The 17801-nt window shown below is 41.7% G+C and overlaps 1 protein-coding gene across 2 annotated transcripts; it reads right to left on the bottom strand.

Annotated features, from left to right (window-relative positions):
• Positions 1–18: 18 nt before the first annotated feature.
• On the bottom strand, positions 19–12676 carry KNSTRN (kinetochore localized astrin (SPAG5) binding protein). 2 transcript variants are annotated; one of them, XM_017667714.3, is made up of 10 exons: positions 12554–12676; positions 12281–12375; positions 9520–9652; positions 8671–8718; positions 7609–7714; positions 7296–7389; positions 6250–6311; positions 5596–5670; positions 4800–4877; positions 19–157 (listed from the first exon to the last, which is right to left on the bottom strand). In XM_017667714.3, exons 2-10 carry the CDS (start codon positions 12348–12350, stop codon positions 98–100), a joined length of 726 nt encoding a protein of 241 aa, XP_017523203.3. In that variant the 5' UTR covers positions 12351–12375; positions 12554–12676; the 3' UTR covers positions 19–97. The 2 variants fall into 2 exon arrangements, with proteins under 2 accessions (XP_017523203.3, XP_073067739.1); XM_073211638.1 differs by having other exon boundaries at positions 12516–12629.
• Positions 12677–17801: the final 5125 nt, after the last annotated feature.

The raw sequence follows: 17801 nt of genomic DNA, 5'->3' as shown, positions 1-17801 counted from the left end.
TCTGCGAGGGGTGGGTCTCCAGCAGCCAATCGCCTTCCACTGCCCGCGGAAGGCCCCGCTGCTCTTGGCCGCGACACGAGCCAATCAGTGGTGGCCGTCAGGAGACTCCCCCGGGGCGTGGGTGATGCTCGTGGCGCTGGACCTCCTGGCGGCGTCCCTAGGTTTAGAAGAGAAAAGAAAGTTCTTTTTTGAGTGGAAGATACGGTACCACCCTGCTTTGCAATGGCCGTTCCTAAATGTAGAGAAATCTCTCTCTGAGATAGCAAGTGTTAAAACAGCAAACGGAAAAAAACTCCCCAACTGTCCAGTGTTTGAGGATGAATTGTTAAAAGCCGGGATTGCTAAAACTGGGAAAGTAGCTCTTGCTCTAGTGTGCATACTGACTATAACTTAATAAAACTTCCTTTATTATGTAACAGAGTTCGTTGATTTTGATTAGCATTTGATGAGAAAGGAGTTGTTAAGAGGTTGTGTAAGGAGTACAAAGGGGCCTCTCTGCCTCCTTTGCTGCTTTAGCCTTTGGACCAAACGGGGTCACTTTCCTTGCCCCAACACCTTATCTCTCTACTTACTGGCATGTTGTGCGAGTGGCACGAGCTTGAACTCAGTGACAGTTGCTGTCTTGCAAATTACTTAGGGCACAATAAAAACAGGATTAAAAAAAAAACGAGGTAGGGGGATTTGGGGGGTGGAAATACAGGAAAGGACGAGCGGTTCCGGGCTATCTTCCTCCTCTACGGTGGGCCAATGGCCTTAACAATTCATCTCGGGTGGTTTAGCACTTCAAACCTGGTGACTCAATAGATTGGCTTCCCGTGCACAGGTATGTAAATCAGGATTTGGGGGTTCGTTAACAAAATGAACGAGTATAAGAGTAGAAATTATGAAATAGAGAGTACATGTACAACAGAGAAAATCAACATAAAATCAATAAAGCACTAACAAGGCTGATCATGAAAAAAAATAAACTGCAAATTACTGACGTCAGAAATGAAGAAGAGGCCAGCCTTTAGATTCTAGATATGAAAAAAAGGATATTTTGAGCAATTCACGCCAGTACATTTGGCAGTGATAAAATGGAAAAATCCACTTAGGTGAAGTTCAAGAAAAGATAATACTCAGATGGTGATTTTCTATCAGAATATTGCTTATCTCTGGAGAGAGGCAGTAATTTACTGACCTGTAGACTTAAGATGAGTACTTTGTTAAACCTCAGTGCATTTTATTCTACAAATTGTAGAATATACGTAACAAAATTTGCCCTTTTAACCACATTTAAGCATACAATTCAGTGGCATGAAGCACATTCACACTGTTGTGCAATAATCACCACTATTTCTTTCATCATGCCAAACAGAAATTCTGTGTTAAACATTAACTCTTCCTTTGCTTCTCCTTTCACCTCTGGTAACTTTTGCTGTGCTTTTGTCTCTGTGAATTTGTCTACTCTAGGTACTTCATGGAATTGTTTTTGTTTATAAGTCAGATTGGAAGGGGAAGAGAACAGTAGGGAAAACACCAGAGAAATCTGACTGGATAGAGGATAGGGGACATTTGGAAGGGAGGAGAGTGGATGGTTTGTTTCTTAAGATGGTTGTAATTTGAGCCTGAGAGTCAAGGTTGAGTTGGAAAGTTGACTGTCTGAAGCTGAGGAAGGCATGGGAAAAACAGGGCACTAAGGAGACAGACAGAGACAAGGGACAGAAAATAATGTGAGCACTGTAGAGGGACCTCAGGGCAAGACTATGAGGGGAATCGTTTGCCAAGATAAATTTTGAACTTGAATAATAATCACTATCAGGATTTGCGTATCCTTGCAAGGTACTGGGTTAGGTGCTACATACAGTTCTCTCACAACCCAGCAAGACTGACATTACCTCCATTTTACTAGTAAGAAATTAGACTGAGAAAAGTAGTTTGCCACAGAACATTTTTTAGTGGGTAGGCTGGGATTCCAACCCAGATCCCCTCTGGCTGGGAACTGTCTGCAAGCTGAAGTTTCACTACCCTAATTTTATAATCAATTATTATGTCATCCTCGCTCAAAACCTCTATGTATGTAGAGTCCTTCCCCCCACGCCTTATACACCATCAGTTAATTCCTGTAGTTTTCCTGTGTTTCAGATCTTCATACCTTTGCTGTCATGGCCCTAACACATTTGACTCATTTTCCTGATGTCCTTTACACCATTCTCTTAATCCTGCCATCCATCTTTTTTTTTCTGTATATATATATATATATATATATATATATATATATATATATATATATATATATATATATATATAATTGAAGTATCATTGATATATAATCTTATTATGTTGGTTTCAAATATACAGCACAGTGGTTCAACAGTTACCCACGTTATTAAGTCTTCACCCCCTCTAGTGCGGTTACTATCTATCAATGTAGAAAGATGTTACAGAATCATTGACTATATTCTCCATGCTGTACTACCTACTGTCTCCATGACCAACTTACACTGTGACTGCAAATTATTGCCCCTTTATCCCCCTCACCCACCTCAGCCCCTCTCCGTTGATAACCACTAGTCACTTCTCAGTGTCTGAGTCTACTGCTACTTTGTTCCTTCTGTTTTGCTGTTTTTATACTCCACAAATAAATGAAATCATATGGTATTTGTCTTTCTCCACCTGGCTTATTTCACTGAGCACAATAGCCCCTGGATCCATCCATGTAGTTGCAAGTGGATTTTTCTTTTTATGGCTGAATGATATTCCATTGTGTATATGTACTCCATCTTCTTTACCCATTCATCTACTGATGGACAGAGGTTGCTTCCACATCTTGGCTATTGCAAATAGTGTGGCAATACATAGGGGTGCATGTTATCTTTCTGAATTTTCTTTAGGCAAATTCCTAGGAGTGGAATTACTAGGTTACATGGTATTTCTATTTTTAGTTTTTTGAGGAAACTCCATACTGCTTTCCCCAGTGGTTTCCTGCCATCCATCTTTAACATCAATGCCAGATTAATTTTTCTAAAATATTCATTACAGTGATTGCCTGCTCAAAATGTATCAGTGATTTCTTATTGCCTAAATCTGTGGCTCCCAGACTGTGAGCCAAGGCACCCTTGGGTACATAATCACAGGGATATTTTAAACTTTGGGGGGAATTACAGTGATACTTGACATGTTAGGCAACATGTGAACTACTAGCTCAAAGTAGGTCAGTTTCAACATTAAATCATGCTACAGTGTCATGATTTCAGTGTGGAACAGGGAAGGAAGGCAGTAGTGTCCAATTTGATTCCAAGGTTTGAGAAGTTAAGCAGTATCCAACACCCCAGTAGTAAATAACTGTAGTTATTTAAAAGTGAAATATTTTTTCTTTGGATTTATATATTTTTTTCAAATACCTACTAAGTTGTGAGGATAAAAGTATTCATTGTTTGGATCTAACTACCTAAAATAAACCATTGGTATTTCCTTTGGTGTATCATAAAATATTATTAAGACATTGGGACATAATGAACTGAGAAAATTTGGAAACCTCTGGCCTAGATGATAAAAATCCACATTTAGCCTGGCTTTCAGGTTCTTCAAGACTTCTGGTAACATGACGCAGCTTCCACACCCATTATTCCCTGGCTCAAACCTTAATATGTGGTTGTTGTTGTTTCACCTTGGGCAGATCAGTTTGTCTTCTCTGAGCCTATTTCCCCAGCTCATTAAAAAGGGGCAACAGCTCTCATCTTGCACAACTGTAATGAGGATTATATACACAAGTATCATGCACAGGACATTTCAAGTGCTGTTGACTAAGGATCCATGAGGCCAGGTCCAGGATTGGTTGTGCAGAGCAAACAGCATGTACACAACCATGCTGAGGATTACTGGGAGAAAACAGGTAGCCAGTAACACAAACCTGGTGGATAGTCTGGTATCCACTGCTACAAAGAGTGAACACTCTCAAAGACTAGCTACTGCTCCTAGAAGACAGGAGGATTAGCCTCAGAGTGCTTGATGAGTGGAAGGAAAATATTCTGGGTTAAGTTGAAGTCTTGAACTTGTTAACTAGTTTAACAGTATGCATGGACATATTTAGGTTAAAGGCTATTTTCAGTTCTCATTGTTGCAGTCTGAATAGTTACAGAAATATTTATTTTACAAGTAGCACTTTATTAAAAAAAAGGAAAGAGGTGATTTAAAGTTCCAAGGTGTATTGTTTCAGGTAGGTGTTATTGCTATCTATACCTTCACCCCATTTATTAAGCCATTTCAAGTAACTTCAAGTTCACAAATTTATAATGAGGTACAGAGCCCAACCCAACCAGGATAGGACAGAATGTGTTCCAAGTTAGAAGGGACATCATGGGTCTTCAATGATGTCTCCTGTGGAGCTCCTGTGCTCCACTGTGTAAGATTTTCTTCCTGCACATCTGATTGTGACCTTTTGGGTCCATTGGCTGTGGCTGGCTCAGTCTCCCGATTCTAATGGTGTGCCACTGCATTGCTTGGATGTTGCTCCAAGCTTCCAGGCCCCGCTCTTACAGGCCTCAATTATTTCCACGTGAGAGCTGGCCAAACTGAAGGGGTGGGAAATCTTGCTTAAAGGAGGGATTACCATTCCAGCATAAACTGTCCTTAATCCTATTGCAGAAACTGTTTCATTCTGGGAATGGTGAGTCCTAGAAGATCATGACCAGGAAGCAGAGGTCCTAAGTGGCTTCTTCTGAGAGCTTATCTCCAAGAGGGAGCCATCTGGCCACTTTTGAAAATCACATTTCTAATAACTGCTCCATTTCTTCAAGGGCTGTTGTAAAATCACTTACTTGACTGTTATATAAGGTCTGCTGTTCTAGGAACTGGGCCCTCTCCTCGTCTTTCATCTTCAACTTTACTTTTAAGGCCTGTGTGGAGAGACATTCAAAAAGAAACAAACAAAAAATCCAAAAAACTTTGACTCACAGGAAAGATAATACTGTACCAGAACATTATGCTTCTATTCCGTTGAGGAAGACCACTAGACTATCAACAGACACTGTATTTTCTACCTTAGATTTGTTTATCACTGCTGGTTTTAGGAATTATCCCTCTCTACCACAGACTCCTAAATAGCAACTGGAGCAATGAAATCTTCTGGGATTCAGTGTAATATCCCAAGATTCACCTAAGAAATCCAAAGTGGTCCAGACCATAGAATCTGGGTTTCCTATTACAAGTTTCCTTGAAGTATTGTGTCCACTGGATGGATATCACACAGGCCTCAACTCTTAACTTTGAGCAACCTACTGAGTTGCAGAGTGCCTCCTACCTTGCAGATGTGAACATTTCTGAGTCTTTAGAACAGAAAAAGAAAACTATCTGAGAAAATGGTGAAACCAAATTAAGTCTTAGAATTTAGTTAACAGTAAGGTATCAGTGTTGGTTTCTTAGTTTTTGACAAATGTACCATGACAATATAAGATGCTAGTATTAGGGGAATTGAATTCCCTGTATTATCTTTGCAACTTTTCTATAAGTCTAAAATTATTACAAAATAGTTTATTAAAAAAGAAGAGTCCTCCACAGATCCACCTATTGTGGTAGAAATAGGAACCATGCCGCAAGGTGATGTATGCCTCTCACCTGTAACTCCTCCATCTGCTTTCTGGCTGTTTCGTTAAAAAGCTTCAGCTCATCTTGTAAAGTTTCTAACAGCAACTGAGAGGAAAGTAAAAGGTAGTAACAGATCTTTATTGAAATGCACAAACTTTCTTACACACTAATCTCTCCATATGAAGTGAATGAATGAGATTACTAACATCCCCTCCATTCAGTCAGTCAGCATCCACACACGTGCTGGATTCTCTATTGGGCACTTGGCAGGAACTCAGTCCACAGGACAGATTTCCTTCCTACTTCAGGGAAGGAACCAAAGAGAAGCCAAATTTTATTCTGGCTGGATCTTCACATCATACAGTTCTCAGCAAAGGAACAGGGGAGAAATTTGATAAAGTGTAGAATAGAGAAACCAGAAGGCTCTCTATATAGGTTTATCTTCTAATGTGTTTTAAAGTAGTATATTAGCAACTCAGACTCTATGATATTTGTAAGCACAAAGTCACCTTCTAAGTAAAAAATGCTACTTTAAGTACACAGCCACTGCTCTCTTCCATTGTCATGGATAACCATAGGCTGCTTCTGGGGGATTGCTGAGCAGAGGGCAGAGACAGTCTTAGCCCCGCAGGCCCTGTGGCCACTTGACCCTCACCCCCTCACACCAGGGTCCTCGCCCCTCACCATTGAGTCCGTATGGTCTGTGGTGGATTCTTGCTGCAATGCCAGGACCTCACTGCCTAAAACTGATGGAAACAGTGAGTCAGCTGTGCTGAAGGAACGCTACCTTACACAAAGGAAAGAAAGGCCCTCCATGAACAAGCACAGGAGGGTTCGTGAGGGAACTTCTCTGAGTGTGTCTGGTCCCCAACTCTCTCCCCTGAGTTTTTACCTGCCCTCCAGAGCTACACGTCACCTTCCTCTCCAGGTTTGGGTATAGTCAAAAATTTATTCTACTTTTTACTCACCTCAGCAGAAAATCTGTCTAAAGGAAATGCATAGGTTGGATTTTTCTGTTTTGTTTACAATATAAAACGTTATTTTTAAAAGCTTTTTAAGCCTTAAAAAATTATTATTTTTGGTACAAGTAGTACATACACACAGGAAATTTGAATCACACAGAAACATACATGGTGACTATAAAGAACACATCCTAAAATGCACAGGTTAAGCAGTAGCATTCAATGTCATTCTTACTTAATTCAGGGAGGTTGGGCCCCTTCCCTGGGTATCCTCAGGGTCCTCAACTCACTGTGAAGCCCTTTTACAGTCTTTGGGCAGTTCCTTTTGCTCTCCTCTTTGCTACAGACTCTGCTCTGTAAGGACAGAGTCAGAACAGAAATCACATTTTAACCACTGTGATTCTGCTGATCAGCCAGGTTTATGAACCTTTCAAACAGTTATCAATTCTCTTCCCACCTAGGAAAGTGATCTGTATGCTATCTCTCTTGAAAGAAATAAAGGATTTCTGGTTTATTTGCAAGATCATGCCTGTTGGCACCACAGTAATGGCAAAAGATAATCGTCTCTCCAACACCACTGGAAATTCTGTTGGTCAGGCAAAGTAAACATCACAAGAGACCAAGAAAAGCTCCCCCAAATCTTTAGGACTTTGCTAAGCAATCCCTGCACTGGCTGAGCCAGCTGGACCCCGGACACACAGTCTAGAATCAGCCCAGAAGGGGTACACGCACTGAGTCCTCTGAATGCAGCTGTGGTCTGTCTCTTACCTGGGTTGAGGCCCTTGCTCTCCAAAATTGCCAAACAGTTGTCCTGAAACTTCTCCAGCAGCTCTACCTTTTGGGTCAGGTCCTTCAGTTCTCCCTATTGGGGTGCCGTGCACACAGATCAGGCCTTTCCCACTCCCCAGGGGTGGTTTTTCCTGCCCTTGTTCTTAGACAGCCACAGCACAAACCTGGCATCTTCTCTTTCTCCCCTTGGGTACCTGGGCATTACAAACTTGCTCCCACCCAAGGGGCCATCCCTCAGGACTCTACACATATAGTCCAGGGCAGTGATAGTAGAGATGGGTGGGTCTCTTACCTGAGTTTCAGTCAACTTCTTGTGTAACTGCTTATTGACGGCCTCTAAGAGCTGGTTCTTATCCTTGAGCTCTTCCTCTGATTTTTGCTTAGTCAATGGTTTGTAGCTGTAATGATAATTGCACTTGCGTGAAAAGGTGGAGGGGTTCAGAGCATGGGCTATGGAGTCACACAAACAGGGGTTCAGATCTTGGCTTCATTACGTAGTGGTATATGACTGCAGCAGGTTGCATGATGCCTCTGAGGATTTGTTTTCTCATTTCTAGAACTAGGATAATACCCACATATCATAATATTATTATTTCTTTCTTTTTAACTGAAGTATAATTGACATTATTAGTTCCAGGTATACAACATGGATTCAACATTTCTATACGTTATCATAATTTATTGTAAAGAATAGGAGAACGAATGTACACTTCTTAGCACAGCTACTGAAGGTAGTAAACATTTAATAATAGCCATTATCATCATCAATATTAAACCTTCTTTTCAACATTCTCAAGTTCCTTCTTGATAGTTTCTTCTTTGAAGATAGATTATCTTCAAAACACTTAAGACATGCCTCAATTAACAGATTTGGAATTAGAACCTACCTCTACAAACTTTTCAGCTGTATTAGTTCTGTCTTCAGGACTGCGAGATGTCCAAGTTAGCCTCAAACAGAGAGAAATGGATCCTTCTCCAGGACCACAGCCACCACCACTACAATACTCATCTCATAATCACTAACATGCAGCACCCCTATCCTGAAGGTGTTATGTTCACGCTCCTGTTGATGGGCCATAGCTAGGTTTGATTTTTGACCAGCAGTGGTTCTGGCATGCAGCCCAGAAAGTTCTTCTGGTACCCAAGATGATAGCATCACTGATTTTTGACCTGACAGTGGTTCTCAAACCTGGCTGTGCCTCACCTCTGAGAATTCCACTGGGATGGCAGATGGCTGGGATGGCACCCAGACTGTAACACATTAAACCAGTCCCATGAATGATTCTGATGTACAACCAGGATTGGGCTCTACCACCTAAAATGGTGGCCAACTTTCATTTACCCCAATGCTCACCTCTTTCTGACGTTCCTCTTCACAGCAATGTCTGCAGCTTTCATCTGCCTGAAGAAGTGAAAACAAAGAAATCAGGATGCTAACTAGACTTCTTGTGGTGATCATTTTGCAATATATACAAATATCAAATGATTTTGCTATATACCTGACACTAATATTGTATGTCACTTATAAGTCAATAGAAACAAGGCCAAAAAATCCACCAGAAAGTTGTAGTACTATTGTACTACTGTTACACGTGTTATGAGCAAGGCAGAACCAATAGCCTGCACTTCTGAGGAAAGAACACAAACATCATATGCAACGCAAACAGCACTAGCCTGAGAAGTTCTGAGGGCCCCTGCACTTTTTTGTTTTAGCCCAGACTACTGAAAAGGTTCATGAAGAGGAAGTGGCTCCCCTCCTGACCCTCAGCAACCTGACAGACCCAGTTCTGCAAGCGGTGGCTTTCTCACATCAACCTCACTTACAGGGGAACTAGCACCAGGTGGAAGGACATGCACACATTACACTGGGCTGGGCTGTGCTTGGACCAGCAACCTGGGCTAATAACTAGCCCTCACTTGTCATGACTGCCACTTAAGGCTGGTGTTTGACCATAGCACAGCCGTTTGCACACTCAGTGAGTGGTAAGAGGAAAGACTCCCTCTGATCGTAACCCTTGCTGTGCCTCTTCATCACTGATCGATACAGAGGGTCTGGCAAATGGCTCAGTGTTGCTGCACTGCTCTGGGTCACAGATTACAGAAAGGCCAACCCTGCGCTCTTAAAAACCCTACTTTCTAATTCTTGGTATTGAACAATTTCTAGCAAGATGTTCTAACTGGATACCAGTGATCTGACTCTCACCCATTCTCTCGTCTTCGTTTGGTGATTTTTGTAATATCATTCTCTGAACTTCCTGAGGGAAGAAGTTTGGAAACATCCACTTCTTTGGACTTAACAGGTAATAGGCTCTTAGAAAGGGTTCGAGTTTGTGTATCTGCAAAGGAAGACAAGAGGGTAAACTCTCCAGCACCATGACCCAACAGCTACAACTCTGCAACAAACAGAGCTCCATTCCAAGGGGTCAGAAACCTGTATTTTCATTCTGGCCAATCTCAATCTGTGAAGATTAATTCAGAAAAATAAGAATTCTAGACTAACTGGAGATAGCAAGCAAAATTCTTTACATGTAACAGTGCAGTGTGTTGAAGGTAGCCAAAAGCCTGAAGATACATCAAACTGAATGGCTAGAGTACAGATGTGAAAGTGGAGGCTGGTAATAAGCAAAGAGCTAAATAGGAGACAGTGACAGTCAGCAGGGCAAAGCACACCTGAATCCTTCATCTAACACCAGTGTAGTCAAACCATTTTGTTGAGATCCTAAGCACTCTATACAAGCTCCGAAGGCTGCTATGAGTTTCTCTTTTAACTATTGCTTAGCTGTTTTGACAAGCCTGTCTCCTTGTTTCCAACAGACATTTTTGTGTCACCAGTGCCTAGGACAGCATATCAAGAGGTTCAATACCTGTTGGTTGAACAAATGAAACACTTCAGTTCCATGGGTTGTTTCACAGACCATCTCTATACTCTTTCCCCTAGTCTTCTCTCTGTCTTCTATGCTGATTGCCTTTATTGCCAGCCCTCTGTTTACAGGCTATTTCACATTCTGTTATGACCTTGTAAGGCTACTTACTGCCAGATAACCAGAGAAGCGTCTCTGCCATGACACTCTTCTTCCCCAGAGAACATTCTTCCCCTTGTCCTTATGCTAGCCCTCCACCACACTGTCTTTCTACCATTTATATTCCATAGCAAATTCAAGTAACTTGGTTTGGAGGTAAGCACTTCTAACCCCAATATCTACATGCTTTTCTAGTTTATACTTTCACTTCCTTCACTGCAAAATGGTTCTTTTAAGCTTGACCTAAATTAAGAGCCATAATAACTCAGATTGAAAAAATAAGGTACAAAACACTGGATCACAAGGATTGGGAAATTTTGTATTCATACTTTTTAGAAAAAATATGTATTTTTTGATGGCTCTCGCTGCATAACAGTTTGTAATAAATATGATTTCTCAAGCTAACAAATCATTTATTTATAGGTACATTCACTGGGTACTTAAACCCTATTTTCCATACTCTTACTCACAGAGCAATTATTAAAAGGGTTCTTATTGAGGTCTGTCTGAAGTAAAAAGTAACCTTTGGAGAATGTGTTTACCTTCTCTCTCAAGTATTAGTAAGTTATGTACAGTAACAAATCTAACCCATGTGAAAAGGTGTTAGAGTAAATTCATCAAAGTTAACATTCTTCATTAACTAGAGTCAGTTTCAATAATCCATATTTGCTAGAACCTAAGAATTGCATTGTAGGAAAAATTTAGCAGGATTTAACAAAGATTGTCTTCTTAAAAATGAAAGATGCTAAGGAGGGGAATTAGATGGCTGGTGTCAAGGAAGGAAGGAGACTTCACTGCATATTGTTTTCTAACTTGGGACTTTTACAGGTACTTATGTTACCTAGTCAAAAAACAAGAATTTGAAAACAACCAACCATGCTCAAAATAAAAACAAAAAACCTGAGAGGCAGCCTAAAATGTTCAACTACTGAGATTGTATGATCATAAAGCTGGGAGAGAGAGAGCAAGCAAAGGGGTGAAAGCTTTCAGTTTGGCTGGGAAGCACCAGTCACTCCCCACTGAACGAGAGGCACTGCTCTCTGAAGGAAAGGCGGTGTAAGCCGACATGGCTACAGTTTGGCTAGCAATTCTGAGACCTGGCTAATGCCAGGATTACCATTCAGGTGCTCTGAGGCAACATAAGACAAACAGAACCACCCTTAATGCCTTTGGAGAAAAGCCCATTTACTTCACAGATCCAGTCTGCTACGCTCATCAACCAGCTGCATGGAGTCACCTGGTAAGGGGTCTTAACTAGCTGCTTCAAAATCTCCCACAGCAAGTTCCAATGTTTGAAGCTTATTCTGTGCTATGATCTCTAGATTAGGCAGCTCAACTACTGCAGACCCTAGGGGATGACTTTCAATCACAAGCCAAGTAACAAAGCAAAATGGCCATCAAAAATTGTTTTTAATCATGTCTCTTCTCCCAAGATTCTAGAATACTCTAGCTAGGCCTGACCCTTCTCTCTCACTCCACTCAACATTTATTGAGACTGTACTATGTAACAGACACTGGGCAAATACAAATGTGAACTAGACATGGTGTGAACCCTAGTGCTTCTCCCTAAGTATCCTGCTCAAAAGACTCCTCTCTCCCCTCCCTGGCAACAAACCCAGTGCTTCCAGGTAATCCAAGTCCGGAAATACGAGTAGTTGTTTAAAAAGGCATTCCTCGCTGAATGGGAATAATACTGTAGACAACAACTTAAGTAGAATTGGTGAATGCAGGTTAGGTTTGGGCGAGGAGTGGTGTAGGGCATGGCCCTTCCCCTAACTCCCATCATAAACCTAGGCAGCTAGCCCAGTTCTAGGGGAATTAGCGGACTGTCTGGGCCCTCTGTCCGCGCCCCCCATTCCTGGCCACGATGAGACCCCGCAGGATTTCCCGCCCTGACCACCCGGGGCCAATCCGCAGTGCCCCTCGGGCGGCGCGGACACCCACCTGCGGTCAGGCTGCCGCTCAGCACAGAGGGCGTCTGCAGGGTGTACACCGTCTTAACCACACTGGTCATCGCAACGAGGCGGCACGGCTGGGCCCTGAAAGGTGTAAGGTGAATGTTACCCCGTGGTGTGCCAGGGGGCCGGGGCAGGTGGAGGGCCACGGAAGAGCGCGACTCGGTCGGCCCCGACCCAGGGGAGAGAAAATCCTCCATTCCCAGCCTGTTCCGTCTGCCCACCACATCTAGCCAAATCCCTCGCCCCGGGAGAGTCGAACCCAGAAGCCTGCTCCTACTGCCCGCAGTCCTCGCTGTTCTGGTTCAGAAGACGTTCCGCAGTAACTGACGCACCACCGGCCCGGTCTTCCGCCTGGATTTCAAATGGAAACTTCCGGTGTACGGGCGGAAAGGGGTGCGGTACGCGCCCTGTAGGCAGCCATGTTGTACGGAAGCCATAGCCGTGTGCGACACCTTCAGGAGCTGCCATGCTGTACGTAAGGTCCGAGCGAAGGAGCGAGCTTGAGCTTCCTGTCTACGGGCGTCGGAGCTCCCGGTCTGAGTCGGGGAAGTGGGTGGTGTACTTCGCTTGCTTGAATGGAGCTGTGAGCCCCCAGCGTCATGTTCCGGCTTTCGGACGCGAACGCAGTTACGTTTAGACTTCATGTCGCAGTCCTCTTAATTTGGTCTGTGATTGTTAGAGATACTGTATGATGTCTGAATGCCAGGAGCACAGGGTATTTGGGTGGGCGAAAAACTACGCGTTATAGGGTGGACAGTGGCAGGTAAAGGTTGAACAGAGCCTGTGGGCTTAAATACCAGACGCACCTACTACCCTAAGCCCTAACTTTAATAACACATCAAGATTTTAAGCTAATTCAAAGCTATTCTAGAGAACAGGGCAGTAAGTACACTTACTGCACTCATTGATTTCACTCAAGAAATATGTATTGAACACCTGCCATGTGCAGACTACTTATTCTAAGTGAGCAGATGAGCATGGGGCAGCAAGTATCAAGACTGACCTTGGCTCTGCCCTCCTGGAGTTTACAATTTAAGGAACAGTAAACAAATAATCACACAAACTTGTTAGTTGTATCTCAATGAAGCTGGGGAAAATAAATATGTATCTACCAACTGTAGTAAAACTATGAAAGAAAAGTATAATGTATTATGAGAGAAAAGCAAGGTAACCTAGTTTAAACTGGAGAGTTGGGGAAGACATCTGAAGTGAGGTTTGATTAAAGAAGGATGAGTGGGAGTTAATCAGATGAACGACGGAGGAGGGAAAAAGAAATACAGAGTCCCACGGCGAATTGGCTTTTCTCCTAGAAGAGACGGAAAGATTGGAGGAGAGTGGTACAGAGAAAGCTGGAGAGATAAGTCAAATGGCAGGCTTTGTCAGCCAAAGGTAAAGAGATTAGATTTTAAGACATATATTTTTAAATTTTTTATTAAGGTATGATTGATATACACTCTTATGAAGGTTTCACATGAAAAAACAATGTGGTTACTACATTTACCCATAGTATCAAGTCCCCACCCATACCCCAATGCAGTCACTGTCCATCAGTGAAGCAAGATGCCACAGATCCACTATGTGCCTTCTCTGTGATACACTGTTCTCCCCGTGATCCCTCACACCATGTGTACTAAACATAATACCCCTCAATCCCCTTCTCACTCCCTCCCAAGCCGCCCTCCCACACCTCTCTCCTTTGGTAAACACTAGTTCATTCTTGGAGTCTCTGAGTCTGCTGCCATTTTGTTCCTTCAGTTTTGCTTCATTGTTATACTCCACAAATGAGGGAAATCATTTGGCATTTGTCTTTCTCCACCTGGCTTATTTCACTGAGCATAAGGTCTTCCAGCTCCATCCATGTTGTTGCAAATGGTAGGATTTGTTTCTTTCTTATCACAATAGTATTCCATAGTGTGTATGTACCACTTCTTCTTTATCCATTCATCTACTGATGGACACTTAGGTAGCTTCCATATCTTGACTATTGTAAAAAGTGCTGTGATAAACATAGGGGTGCATATGTCTTTTTGAATCTGAGAAGTTGTATTCTTTGGGTAAATTCCAAGGAGTGGAATTCCCAGGTCAAATGGTATTTCTATTTTTAGTTTTTTGAGGAACCTCCATATTGCTTTCCACAATCGTTGATCTAGCTTACATTCCCACCAGCAGTGTAGAAGGGTTCCCCTTTCTCCGCATCCTTGCCAGCATTTGTTGTTCTTAGTCTTTTTGATGCTGGCCATCCTAACTGGTGTGAGGTGATATCTCATTGTGGTTTTAATTTGCATTTCCCTGATGGTTAGTGATGTGGAGCATCTTTTCATGTGTCTGCTGGCCATCTGAATTTCTTCTTTGGAGAACTGTCTCTTCATATCTTCTGCCCATTTGTTAATCGGGTTATTTGCTTTTTGGGTGTTGAAGTGTGTAAGTTCTTTATATATTTTATATGTTAACCCCTTGTTGGATATGTCATTTACAAATATATTCTCCCATACTGTAGGATGCCTTTTTGTCCTGTTGATGGTGTCCTTTGCCATACAGAAACTTTTTAGTTTGATGTAGCCCCATGAGTTCATTTTTGCTTTTGTTTCCCTTGCTTGAGGAGATGCGTTCAGGAAGAAGTTGCTCATGCTTATTATATTCAGGAGATGTTTGTCTATGTTGTCTTCTAAGAGTTTTATGGTTTCATGACTTACATTCAAGTCTTTAACCATTTTGAGTTTACTTTTGTGTATGGGGTTAAACAATAATCCAGTTTCATTCTCTTGCATGTACCTGTCCGGTTTTGCCAACACCAGCTGTTGAAGAGGCTGTCATTTCCCCATTGTATGTCCATGGCTCCTTTATCATTTATTAATTGACCATACATGGTTGGGTTTATATCAGGGCTCTCTAATCTGTTCCACTGGTTTATGGGTCTGTTCTTCTGCTAGTACCAAATTGTCTTGATTACTGTGGCTTTGCAGTAGAGCTTGAAGTTGGGGAGAGTAATCTCCCAGCTTTATTCTTTCTTCTCAGGATTGGTTTGGTTATTTAGAGTCTTTTGTGGTTCCTTATGAATTTTAGGACAATTTTCTCTAGTTCGTTGAAGAATGCTGTTGGTATTTTGGTAGGAATTGCATTGAATCTATAGATTTCTTTAGGCAAGATGGCCATTTTGACAATATTAATTCTTCCTGTCCATGAGCACAGGATGTGTTTCCATTTATTGGTATCTTCTTTAATTTCTCTCATGAGTGTCTTGTAGTTTTCAGAGTGTAGGTCTTTCACTTCCTTGGTTAGGTTTATTCCTAGGTATTTTATTCTTTTTGATGCAATTGTGAATGGAATTGTTTTCCTGATTTCTCTTTCTGCTAGTTCATTGTTAGTGTATAGGAATGCCACAGATTTCTGTGTCTTAATTTTGTATCCTGCCACTTTGCTGAATTCAGATATTAGATCTAGTAGTTTTGGAGTGGATTATTTAGGGTTTTTTATGTACAATATCATGTCATCTGCAAACAGGGACAGTTTAACTTCTTCCTTGCCAATCTGGATTCCTTGTATTTCTTTGTGTTGTCTGATTGTCGTGGCTAGGACCTCCAGTACGATGTTGAATAGAAGTGGGGAGAGGGGGCATCCTTGTCTTGTTCCTGATCTTAAAGGAAAAGCTTTCAGCTTTTCACTGTTAAGTATAATGTTGGCTGTGGATTTGTCATATATGGCCTTTTAGATTTTAAGATCTTAAGAATAGTGGGAGGTTATTGAAATATTAGAGCAGGAGAGTGCTATTCAATTTATATTTTAAAATGCTCACTCTGGCTACTCCACAGGGATGGACTGAAGGGAGGCAAGAGTAAAACTAGTAGAGACAGTTGGGAGGCTACTGTTAGCATTCAAGTGAAAGATGATGGTGGCTTGGCCACGATGGTGGTGGTAGTAATGGAGGTGGAGAGAAGCAGACACATTTAAGACAGCTTTTGGAGGTAGAATTTCAGGGGGAAGGAGAGGTAAGAGAGAGGGAGATCTTAAGGATACTTCCTAGGCTTGAATAATTGTATGGATAGAGTCACTATTTTGTGTTGGGGGGAGACTGAGAGTACAGTTTTGAACATAGTAAACTTCAAATGCCTCTGAGATATTCAAGTGGAGCTGTCAAGTAGGTAGTTTGAAATACAGGCTTTGAGACCAGAGGAGATTCTGGGTTGGAGATACATATACTCTTACGGATGCATTAAAAAAAAAGCCAAGATATTGGACAAGATCACCGAGGGAAAAAGAGTACAGAGAGCTTTAGGGCCAAGGACAGTGACAGTAGCACTTGAAGTTTCAATGAGAAGAGGCTGCCAGCCAGGAAACCTGATAAAGAGGTGCCAGAGAAGTGAGAAGAAAACAAAAGAAGGGTGGTGTCCTAGAAGCCAAGAAGGAGGAAGTGGAAAACTGCTGAGGAGGTAGTAGTAAACTACTGAAGATAACTGAAAGTGCAAGCAACATGAGAACTAAATGGTCCATTTAATCTAGCATTAAAGAAGTCATTGGCAAGGGGAATTCTGGTGGAGAGGTTTGAATGGAAGCCACAGTGAATTGGGTAAGAGGCACATGAGAGATAAGGAAGCAGAGGTGGCAGATGCAGACTCTAGGGTTTGTGAATGGAATAGAGCAATTGGGCAATAACTGGAGGTGGGTTGTGAGGGTCAAGAAGGGTTTTCTCAAATATGCAGGTACTAGTGGATACATGTGCTGATGGGAATGAGCCAGCTGAGAGGAAGGAGAGGAACCCTCAGTGGGGAGAAGAGATGGTCAAAGGAGCAAAATAATAGAGAAAGTGGGGAAAGAAGACAAGATTTAGAGTAGCATCTTCAAACTCTTGTTCATGTACCCTTACAAAATAAATTTAAAAGAGTGCACCCTCCCACTCATTTTTAGTTGATACCTAAATTTTTTTGAAGTTTTAGATATTTATAAAGGGCCTGCTTTCTACCTATCATATGTTGTGTATTCTCTTTATTCATTTCTAAAATTCTTTTTACTTTTGATGTTTCATTTCAGATAATTTCTATTGCCATGCCTTCAACTTCACTAATCATTTTTCTGCAGTGTCTAAACTGTTGTTAATTCCATTCAGTGATTTTTTCATCCCAGACATTTTAGTTTTCATCTCTACAAGTTCAGTTTGGGTATTTAAAAAAAAAATCTCCCAAGTCTCTACTTAGCTACGTGAATATATGGAATACAGTTAAATTAACTGTTTTGATGTCCTTTTCTAATTCTCACATCAAGGGTCAGTTCTGGGTTAATGTCAGTATTTTCTGCTTCTTTGCATGACTGGTCAAATTTTTATTAGACCTCAGACATTGTGAATTTTACAGTTTTAGGTGCTGGCTATTTTTCTATTCCTGTAAATATTCTTGAGGTTTATTTTGGCATGCAGTTACTTTACTTAAAAACAGTTTGATCTCTTCAGGTCTTGCTTTTAACGTTTGTTAGGTGGAAATGAGCTGTGTTTAAACTAGTGCTAGTGAGTCCCCATT

This window comes from Manis javanica, chromosome 8 (assembly GCF_040802235.1).
Source record: "Manis javanica isolate MJ-LG chromosome 8, MJ_LKY, whole genome shotgun sequence".
Taxonomy (NCBI): Eukaryota; Metazoa; Chordata; class Mammalia; order Pholidota; family Manidae; genus Manis; species Manis javanica.
Note: the sequence above shows the minus strand (reverse complement) of the source record. Positions and strands in the feature narration are given on the sequence as shown.